The sequence below is a fragment of the Cricetulus griseus genome, chromosome X (assembly GCF_003668045.3).
Source record: "Cricetulus griseus strain 17A/GY chromosome X, alternate assembly CriGri-PICRH-1.0, whole genome shotgun sequence".
In the NCBI taxonomy this organism is placed as follows: Eukaryota; Metazoa; Chordata; class Mammalia; order Rodentia; family Cricetidae; genus Cricetulus; species Cricetulus griseus.
The window spans coordinates 64494264-64505839 of record NC_048604.1 but is presented as its reverse complement, the minus strand read 5'-3'; the positions used below and the strand labels follow the sequence as shown (position 1 = coordinate 64505839).

The 11576-nt window shown below is 39.1% G+C and overlaps 1 protein-coding gene across 6 annotated transcripts in view; it reads right to left on the bottom strand.

Annotated features, from left to right (window-relative positions):
* Window positions 1–2179: 2179 nt before the first annotated feature.
* Window positions 2180–11576, bottom strand: part of LOC100765442 (fibronectin type III domain containing protein 3C1) — a 65912-nt gene continuing 56515 nt past the window's right edge. For all 6 annotated transcript variants that reach the window (XM_035450289.1, XM_035450294.1, XM_035450290.1 and 3 more), the window contains 5 exons: window positions 8186–8460; window positions 7664–7876; window positions 6983–7149; window positions 3693–3814; window positions 2180–2926 (listed from right to left, as the gene is read on the bottom strand). In XM_035450289.1, the coding sequence (XP_035306180.1) occupies window positions 2591–2926; window positions 3693–3814; window positions 6983–7149; window positions 7664–7876; window positions 8186–8460 (1113 nt within the window). In that variant the 3' untranslated portion in view covers window positions 2180–2590. The remainder of the gene's footprint in view (window positions 2927–3692; window positions 3815–6982; window positions 7150–7663; window positions 7877–8185; window positions 8461–11576) is intronic.

The window sequence follows — 11576 nt, the reverse complement described above, 5'->3', positions numbered from 1 at the left end:
AATTTTTAAAATATTTTTAAGTAATATTTTTTCATTTATTTTACATAACAAGCGGTTTCCCCTCCCTGCTCTATTCCTGTCCCCTCCCATTTCCCAGCTACCTCCCTCCCTATCCACACTTCCATCTCCATTTAGAAAGGTGCAGGCCTCCCATGGGCTTCCACAAAGCATGGGACATCAAGTGAGGCAGGACCATGCTCCTCCCCTTACTTCCAGGTGATGCGAGGTAATCCAGCATGGGGAACAGGTTCCCAAAAGCCAACTAAGCACCAGGCAGAGGTCCTGCTTTCATTGTTAGAAGTCTTACTAAGAGACCAAGCTGCACAATGGTCACATACATGCGGGGCCTAGGTCTGTCTCATGTAGGTTCCCTGACTGTGTGTCCAGCATCCATGAGCACCCGTGAGTCAGGTTAGTTGGGTCAGCTGCCTCTGAGGGTTCCCCCACCTTGACCCCCCTGGCTGGTACAATCCCTTCCCGCCTTTCTTCTAAAGTCTGGACCTAATTCTATTTCCCGGGTGGGAGATGTCTTTAGCTGAGCAACAAGCTCAGTGCTTGTCTGTGGATCTTTGCCTCTATCAGCAACAATTTCTTAATCAATGGGCACTTACTGTAGATAGTGCTGGAATACTGTTTAGTAGTCATTTCTTCTGTAATATCTAATCTATTGCAAGGGTTTGGGAAATCAAGTAGAATGTATGTGGAACTGGGTTGTTGAAATTGCCAACAGTTACTTGCTTAGTGAAAACAAAATGCTACCTGTCACATGATGGCAGTCACAGTGCTTACAGAGAAGCAAGACTGAGCCAATGTCCAACAAAATGTACTGGTACTTTTATAATATCATTTATATCACTTATCAGTGCCCAGTAAAAGGATATGTCATAGAATATGAAAAAAGTTACACTGAATTTAAATATTCAGTTTTAAAACATTAATAAAAACATTTAAACATGTTCAGTGAGTGTGGTGGTTTGAAAGAAAATGGTCCCCAAAGGAAAATGGCACTATTAGGAGGTGTGGCTTTGTTGGAGTAGGTGTAGCCTTGTGGAGGAAGTGTCGCTGTGGAGGCAGGCTTTGAGAACTCATATATGCTCAAGCCATTCCCAGGTCTCCGTTCACCTCCTGTTGCCTTTGGATCAAGATGTAAGGACTGTCAGCTCCTGTTCCAGCACCATGTCTGCCTGAATGCTGCCATGGCCCACCAGGGTGATAATGGACTGAACTTTTGAACTGTGAGCCACCCCCACGATGAAATGTTTCCCTTTACAAGAGTTGCCATGGTCACGGTGTCTCTTCACTGCAATAGAAACCCTAACCAAGACAGTGAGGATAGTTAAGTTTCTTGATAGAGTTTGAGAACTGTGAGAACTGAGGTGAGATGCTTCATGTGGAATTAGAAATGGATGTGACTCCATCTATGGGAGAGAAAACAATCATAACATGCTGTGTACACGTGCATATAGATGATTGTGTATGGACACAATGTTTGGCAGTACCAATGAGAGGGGTGTATTTTAAGGAGCTTACAGTGCTATAGAATGGTTCTCCATGCCCTTATTTCCTATTACAGCAAAGAGCTATAAATTACTATTTCCCCACTATCAAAGCATGATGGCTAATCTTGGTTGTCAACATGGCTGCACCTAGTCTCAGCTAAAATCCATGCTCCGGGGCACTCCTATGAGGGCTTTTTCTTATTTGAGGCTGAAAGACCCACCATAAATCTGGGCCACACCTCCTGGTGGTAGCCTACATCAAAGGACACTGAAGAAGGAAGTGTTGCTTTTTGCCTGCTTTCCCCCACTCTCTCTGGCAAGTTCATCTATCCTGTTGCTATGGCAGGTATTAAATCCAACTTCTTCAGGATTCCAGTGTAGTTTGAAACCCAGCAGCTCTCCAGGAATCCTCCAGGACTCCAGCACCAGACTGGGACTGCTGAGACATCCAGCCTTGTGGATGAAACAGCTGTTGATTCTTGGCCTTTCTGTTGTGAGAAAGCCATTGTTGGACTATCTGGACCACAATGTGTCAGGCTGTCCAATAAATCCCCCTTTAGTATGTATATTCACACTGTCAGTTCTGTTCCTTTAGAGAACCCTGACTAACACACAAAGTATTTATCAGGGTAAAAAACAATCACTGGTTACATTGTTTTGAACAAATTAGAGCACAAACCTTTGGTAGATACGTTTTATTTCTTCATATGGATGGTATCTGGACATATAGAAGTGATTTTTTTTCTCATTTCATTCCAAGTACAATTCCAAAACACTGACTGCTATTATCTCATAGTCCAGAAATTTTGGAAAAGACTGACTTGAAAAGATAAGGCAGGAAATAGTTTCAACAAAAGGCCTTAGCTTTGCATCATAATATAATGTTTTGTTGAAAAATGATGGAATTCAAAGTACACCTATTTCCTTAAAAACCTTCTCTACTGTCACATTAAAAGCTCTTAGATATTAAGGCAGTTCCTTTGATGATAATAGCTTCTATCGGTAAGCTTTATTTTGAAGTATTAGTTAAGATGTATCTAAGGCTTTCTAAGTTTGATGTAATGCACTTTCCTCCTTCCTAAAAGAATAGACTAGTTGATCAGGAAGTACTGAATTGCAACAGCACACAAAATGGCAATAAGAGCAAATCCTATCATAAGGATTAGAACAAAGGTATCATCTCTCATTTCTGTCTTGTACTTTTCATCTTTGTCATTGTGGTTGCCTTTTCCTTTACCTCCACCGCCTTTGCCATGCCCTGACTGATGCTTGTAAGTTGAGAAGAGTGTGCTGGGGCTATATGGCCCCCAGAGCTCTTGCACACCATCAGAATTTTCATATTGACGTCCGGCACAGACTTTGAAGCGATATCTTGAATTTGCAAGATAGTTGGAAAAGCAAAAGGTAGTGTTCGGTCCTTTGTAAATCTAAAGGAAAAGGGATCAAATGAAAATTATAGTTTCTTTCCAATTAAAACTATATTGTATAGTTTTTTTTTTTTACAACAAGAGAAAAATTCCTTGGTTTCATGAGCATGTTCACAATAAAACTAAAATTTTACTCAATGTTTCTAATGTTCTGAGGGGGATTCAGTATTGATTAGATAATTTTGTTCAATAAAGCATAGCAAAACCCTATGGCATTCAAGTTTAAGTACTTTATGTATGGACTGTGGCCAGTGGAATCAACAAATACTAAACAATTCAATGGTAATGAGCCAATTAAATGAGTGAGCTAATTTCTCCAAATAAAGATTATGTACATAAATGCTACAGATGAGATGGAAGTTTGGGCTAAGATTTAGTTACTTCCAACGCCTTTAAAAATAACACACTCCCCACCCAAAGCACTAATCTCAGCTGGACACAGGACTACAATATTTTTTGAAACAGGGTTTCTCTTCGTAGCCCCGGTTGTCCTGGAACTCACTCTGTAGACCAGGGTGGCCTAGAACTCAGAGATCTGCCTGTCTCTGCCTCCCAATTGCTGGGATTAAAGACGTGCACCCCCCTGCACTGGCATACTTTTTTTTTTTTTTAAAACAAGGCCTCCTAGAGGCCAGGTTACCCTCAAAGCTGCTATGTAGCCAAAGAGTACCTTGATCTTCCTGCATTTGCCCCTCAAGTGCTAAGGCTACAGACATGTGCTACGAGGCCTGGCAGAATGTTAAAGACTAAATTTGCAAGAATATACCTGTTCCGCTTTCTTTCCAGTGATGACTTGAAGACAGTAAATGATGGGATCACCTTTAACTGGATTCAAGGAATCCCATTTGATCTCACAACTGTTGTTATTTAGTGGATGTAATTTAGGTGCTGGAAAAGGAAAATTACATTTTAGAATGTCCTATATTTTTTTTCTAAATGATGCTGAATACATTAAAATGACTAATAACCAACAATCATTATTAAGCACATGTAGATCTAATGTGAGAAATATGTAACCATACTTAAAAAACTATGTGTCTTTTGAGATGGTCTCCCTATGAAGTTGTGAGTGGTCTGGAACTTGCTATGACGATCGGATTGGCCTTGAAGTCACAGATATTCACCTGCCTCTGCCCACCTTGTGCTGGCATTAAAGGTTTACACTACCATACCCAACAGAACTATACTTATTACTGAAATTACTTTTGTTATACCATTAGGCATCATTACTGTAGCAAAACCTTAATGAAGTTATAAATTAATAATGCATGTTTAGATTTTCTATTCATATTGTATACATTTTAATTTTGTTTTTTTTCTTCTAGAATTATCTGCATTGTGTTTATATGGTGTGTTTTACATTAAGAAACATTTTCTTTTTTTTCTGAATGAGAGTTGCTCTGTGTAACATCCTAGTTGTCCTGGAACTCACTCTGTAGTCCAGGCTGGCCTCAAACTCACTGAGATCCACCTGCCTCTGCCTCCTGAGTGCTTGGGATTAAAGGTGTGTGCCACCACCACCTGGCTAGAAACATTTTCATATGGATAAGCAATTTTATTTTAGGAGTTCAGCAACTGTGTCAGGTAGGAAGTATCGGACTCTATTTTATATCATTAGTCTCCACATTTTAATAAAATGGGGCTTAAATATATAGGGACTGTAGTCAGGAAAGGAAAGCATTACTGTCATCAAACACAATTCATTTAATTTGAATGTTGTTCAGTTAGCATTACACTGGAGAATGATTTCATGTTAGTGATTGAACTTGGGGCCTAGAGAGATGGCTCAGCGGTTAAGAGCATTGACTGCTCTTCCAGAGGACCCAGGTTCAATTCTTCGCACCTACATGGCAGCTCACAACTATCTGTTATTCCCATTCCAGGGGTCTGACATGCTCACACAGGCATACATGCAGGCAAAACACCAATGCACATAAAATAAACAAAAATAGTGATTGACCTCATGTGGAAAGATTAGATCAACCAAACTTCACAACTGGGAGAGGAAAAATAATCCTCAAATCTGAGGTTCTGAGACATGTGAACTTGGACTCTGTTAGTGTAATACATAACATTTTATTGTTGTCATTGTAACAGGTCCTGAGACCTTAGTACAACTGACTCCACGATGGAAGTGCATTCAGGCTGTAAAACTCAGTACATAGACAGCATCACCTGACAGCACTAAAACAAAGACCTAACCCACCAAAGCCCATATAGTTCTGGGAAAGTCTCTAAAGGTACTAACCTTGCTTTTTGGCTTCTGGTAGTTCTGCTTCTGGATACTGTTATTTTTAAATGAAGTATGTCAACCCAGAACATGGCTTTTGTGCTCAAAAGCTCACCCTGAGAAAGGCTCAGTGCTCCCATGAGATCCCAAACATCTCGTGTAGTTTTGGGCCCACTAATAAAGACTTTCTATTGGCTTAAACCCTGTTTGAGCAGTCTTCTCTGATGGATACCCCACAACATTGATAAGGAGAGTACATTCATAGTTTTAGAAATAAACTTATTAAAGTTTACATATTAGTTTAGCTTTAATCAGTATAGCTGCACCTGTCAATTGATAATTTTTTCATAACAGCACTTGAGAAAATACAATGTGTAGCAATGAATGAATATGACAATGTGGGAGGCATACCATTATGGAAATCAGGGGCCTGTGTTTTGCCTATATATAGGTATGGGCACCTGTGTGTGTGTTTGTGCTTACAGAGGTCTAAGAGGGCATCAGATTCCCTAGAATTGGAGTTACACATGGTTGTGAACCATCAAGTAGGTGCTGGGAATATAACCTGGGTCCTACGAAGGAGCAACAAGTACTCTTAACTTGGAGACATCTCTTCAACTCCATGTCTTACTCTTTTTTTGTTTTTTATTTTTTGAGACAGGGTTTCTCTGTGTAGCTTTGGAGCCTATTCTGGCACTCACTCTGGAGACCAGGCTGGCCTCGAACTCACAGAGATCGGCCTGCCTCTGCCTCCCAAGTGCTGGCATTAAAGGTGTGCGCCACCAATGCCTGGCGCATGTCTTATTCTTAAAGGTGATAGTGACGAAATTAGATGACCTCTAAGATATTTGAAAAAATATTGATTGTGGCAGTCTTATTAATCCTTTTTTAAAATGTTTCTTGGGACAGGATTTCTATACGTAGTACTGGATGTTCTGGAACTCACTCTGTAGACCAGGCTGGCTTTGAATTCAGAGATCTACTTGTCTCTGCTTCCCAAGTGTTGGGATTAAAGGTGTGTGCCACCACCACCAGGCCTGAAGTCTTAATAAATATTTTCATTGCTCCTTAAATACACAATAAAGCACTACTTTTTAGCATTCTATTAGTGAATTAAAAAATTACAACTGCTATTTTATACGATTTAGTTTAATTTAAATTTTAATTAATTAATTAATTTTATCTATGTGAATGCTTTGCCTGCATATATGCATGCCTGCATTTCGTGAGTGCCTGGTACCTGTGGAGGCCAGAAGAGGGTATTGGATCCCCTGGACTGTAGTTAGGGATGGCTGTGTGCTGCCTCTGGGAATCAAACTCTGGTCATCTGGAAGAGAATCCAGTGCTCCTAACCACTGAGGCTTTTCTCTAGCCCCAAGATTTAATTTAATTTTTAAAATCAGCAAACAAAGTAACAGGTTTCCTTATGTCATATATTTTTAGTTTTGGTTAATTCCTCCATTTGCTGTTCATCTCACTTTCTGGCTCTCTCTTCCTACTTGTACTCACTCCTCAACCTTCAGTATTCTACCTTCCACTTTAATATCATGTGTGTTTTACGCCCTCTCTATCCCCTTCCTTAGAGTCTCTCCCCAGCCTCATGATTTCTACTTTCCTCAACTCCACCCGTAATTACTCTTACTTAAATACATTTGTATAAAAATTTAGAAGCAAGAACTTTCACACGAGAGAGGGAGGACATGTGGCATTTTTCTTTCTGAGCCTTGTTGCCTCCTCTAATATAGCATTTTCTAATTACTGCTCAATTTTCAATATGTGCTGAGGAAGCTCTAGTAAAATGTCCAGTGTCTGTGTGCACCATTTACCTTTAAGCGCAGCAGGCGGGGTTTTTGTGGTCGTGAAAGTGTAGACATCAGACTGTGGTCCCTCACCAGCTTCATTACATGCCTGTATTTTAAACTTGTACTGTGTGTATTCACTCAGTTTTTGCACTTTGTGAGTGAGATCAGGCCCATGGTAAATGACAGAAAATCTGAGAGGAAAACAATGAAGATAAGGGAAGCAATATTATAATCAATACTTGAGCCCAAGAAAGTAAAACTAAGCCAGAGAGGGAAAACAACCAAAAGGGCAAAAAGAAATCAAGTCATAAGATCATATACTGTCAAGGCACTGGGCTTTCTCTTTTTCTCTCATAACTTCTATTTTCTGGTACATACAATGTACTAGGTAAAGGAAAAAGTGGTTAGGAAGAAAGGAAAACACACAGCTTAACCATGGACAACAATTCAAAATATTATGCCTCCCCCAGCAATGGGCTGTTTTCATGCCTACTTAGTTCACTGAAACTACTTCAGATTAAGACGTGTGTGTGTGTGTGTGTGTGTGTGTGTGTGTGTGTGTGTGTGTGTGTGTGTGTGAGAGAGAGAGAGAGAGAGAGAGAGAGAGAGAGAGAGAGAGAGAGAGAGAGAGAGAGCATGCCTGGCAAGATATAACAATTTAAACGGTTTTAATTGCAGTAGATGTTAAATGGTAAAAGTAGTTACCTGCCAGATCGATCTTCCATTAATAAGTTGTAGCTTATAAAGTTGGCAAGTGACTTCTTGTTTGAGGCATTGCCCCATTTGAATCTGAGACTTTGGTGTCCACAGACTACACAATCAAGCAGTGGAGGCTCTGGTGGTAGTGGTTTGGTTTTACTTCTTATTGGTGGGCTAAAAGGGCTTAGTCCATAATGATTAATAGCTTGAATTCTGATTCTAATGGTAAAAATAAATTAAAATTATTAATTTATATTTAGTAAAGGAAATATTTTTCTTTATATAAACCGACCCACTATATCTCTCTGTAGAAGGACTATTATATTAATTATAAGACAGATTTCCAAGATAGAACTATTACTGAAAATTATTGATGAGAAGCATAAATGGCTCTTACTAATATCAAATTTCACCAGTGAAACAGAACTCATTTCAAAAATAATTGGAAGTATATTAAGTACACAAATGCAGATCTGCTCAAAATTCTCAATCTTTCCATTGACCCAAAATAAGATATAAGTGATTTACCTGTATGTAGTATTAGGCTGCAGATTTTTTAGAACACATTCTGTTACTCTATCAACAGTCAAGATTTTTTTATCTCCATATTCAATGTTATATCCAGTGATTGGAGAGCCATGGCAGTCTGGTTCCTCCCACTGGATAGCTATGCAAGATGACGACAATTTGGCAGGCACTTTGTCTTCAACTTCTTGTAACATTGGAACTATGGCGGGTACAGTTCCTGGTGTAGTTACTTTTCCAGTTCCTCCAAACATTCCAACCCCAACTATATTTACAGCCTGAAGAAAAAAATTATGTTTTGTTAGCAATTCTTTTTTTTAAGTTTATTTATTATGTATACAATGTTCTGTCTGAGTGTATGACTGCACACCAGAAGAGGGCACCAGATCTCATTACAGATGGCTGTGAGCCACCATGTGGTTGCTGGAATTGAACTCAGGTCCTTTGGAAGAACAGCCAGTGCACTTAATCTCTGAGCCACCTTCCCAGCCCTAGCAATTCTTTTTAACTATTTTCTGTGCGTGAACCATTTTGTTGTAGACCAATGTGCACCCTAAACTCATCGCCTAACAATTTGGTTCTATGTTGAAGAAATACATACTGAGACAAGCAGACTGTGTCTTTGGGAAAGGAAAGAGTGCACATGGGGGAAGAAAAGTCCAGAGTGTTAATATAGATATTTTAGGAAAATTACACCCCCACAAGATTCATCAACTATGTCACTAAGCTTTCTTCCATTCTTCATGCTTGAGTTTCTATCTCTGTTACATGCCCATCCAGTCAATCAGTTTCACTAATCTTGAGAAAGCATTATTTTTTATTCTGAGATCATTATAAATACATACATACATACATAGACTACATACACACACAATATGTATGTATGTATGTATGTATGTATGTATGTATGTATGTATGTATATATACATCCTGTACCTACTTTCCTCTGGAGATAATATTTTCAGTAGTTACAGCTCAGTACTACAACCAGGAAATCACCATTGATAAAAGCCACTGATGTTATTCAGAATTGTGAGCACTTATTTGTGTCTGTACTTAATTTTTAGTCAGTAACCATGGCCACTTCAATTCAAGGAAGTTTATCACAGGACTCCACGTGCTTCTCTTACAGCCACAGTATCTTCTTACTCCCATCGTCTAACATCCGGAAACCACTAACTGCTAGCCATCATTACTACAATTTTATCGTTTCAAAAATATTATATAATTGAATAATGCAACACATAACTGATGCAGGCTCGGTTTTTGGTTACTGCAATTCTCTGGAGCACTCTGAGCTATTGTATATAGTAGTACTTTGTTCATTTTTATTACTGAACAATGTGACACAGAATAGATGTATCATAGTTTATTTAACCACACATCTGTTGAAAGATATTTGAGCTGTTTTTAGTTTATGATTCCTATAAATAAACGTAAGATGTTACTGTGCTCTTTTCTGGAAAGGCTAGAATTCTCACCAGTAAAGTGTGAGTGACCAGTTTCTTTAAGTCTTTGGCAGCTTAGGCATTCTAGAAGATAGGGAATGGAATTTCCTTGTGTATTTCCCTAATAGTAAATGATGCTGAATATCTTTGCATGTGCTCATTTGCCAACTGTATATTCTCTTCAGTTACTAATCTACAAATATTCTAACAGAATTATCTGAAATAACTCCTGAAGTTTGAGAGTTCTTTAAATATTTTAGGTGCTAGTCATTTGCAAGATATGTGTTTGGAAAATATCTCTCAGCCTGTAGGTTCACCTTTCATACTTTTTAGAAGGTAGAAAAATAAAAGTTTTAAACTTTGAGCATGTCAAATTTACCACTATTTCATTTTGTCAGCTAGCATAGTCTACAGAGCAAGTTCCAGGCTAGTCAGGTCTACACAAACAAACAATGCCCCCCCCCAACTAAAACAAAAAAGAAAGAAAAAGACAATGGTGTGACTGGCTGAAAATAAGAACCAGTTATAAGTTGTTTACAAGAAACTCACTTTTCTTCCACTGAATCACACACACTCTTCGTCCAACTCAGGAATATTTAAAAACCGAGTCGTTATTTTTTTTTCCTTCTGGGAAAAAGGTATCACTGTCTAGCCCAGGCTACCCTAGAACTTGTGATCCTCCTGCCTCCATCTCCCCAGTGTTGGGATTCTAACTGTGAACTACCATGTTCAGCTTTGCCTGCTTTCTTTTTCTTTCTTTCCTTTTGGTAGCACTGAGTAGAGCTGAGTATGTAACCCAGGGCCTTTGCATATGCTAGGCAAGTGACCTACCATTAAGGCTCACATAAGCTCTATGGTATTGTGATGGCTTAAATTTTACAGAGAGCACATTTCAGATTATTTTAAGTTTGTACTTCCCTTTTAACTTATATATATTATAATTCTAGTTGTTCAGAAAATAAAACCAGATCACTTCTAGCTGGCATATAGGAAACATTTATGCAAGAACTGGCTTTGAGGAACAAGACATGCAGAGGGGCACAGTTTCTAGGTGGAATCAATTTATTTGGAATTAAGATTCTATAGAGGTTTTCTTAACTGTGATAGCTGTCACTTAGAGAGCAAAAAACACGGCTATCTTATTTTGAAGCAATCCCATTCCAACCTGAAGAGACCCCTTCTATTTAATTAAAATATAGTCACATTTCCTCCTTCATTTCCTCTCTCAAGCCACTCCTATGCTCAATTCCTTTCAAACCCATGACCTCTGATTGTTTGTTATTGCTACAAACACAAACAAACACATAAATGCAACATCTGAATCTGTTTAGTGTGTGTGTGTGTGTGTGTGTGTGTGTGTGTGTGTGTGTGTGTGTGTGTTTAATGCTGACCATTTGTGATTGCATGACCTGTTTGGGATCTCATCCCTGGAGAAGAGTGACTTCCCCTCCCATAGGGGAAGACTCCCAAAGGCAGTCTTTAATTGCCTGTAGTAGCTCTTCATCTAGGAGTGGGGTCTATGGGATTTCCCTCATCTATGTTGGCATGTCAACTGGTGTCATTGTGCAGGTCTTGTTTAAGCAACTGTATTAGCTCCTTCTTTCATGACACTGACAGTTTTCAATTTCCCCAAAATCAAAGCCACTAATACCATCCCTACACATCCTAGTTTGACACATCATCCCATCTAACTGATAAGCCATTCTGCCCCACCAGAAAATGCCCAGCCCACTGACTATCCTGTCACCTATAAAACTCCAGCCTGTATAAGAGAAGCTGGCTCTACCATTCTCTTCTGACAAGAGCCCTCATGTTTAAATGAAATGTGTTCTTGTCTTTTCTTCTTGATCTTTTTCTCATGCACACCACATTGTATGGGATACAAGTTGTCCAAATAATTGCCTGACACCACCAAGTGGTGCACACCTCCCTTAAAGACACTTCCG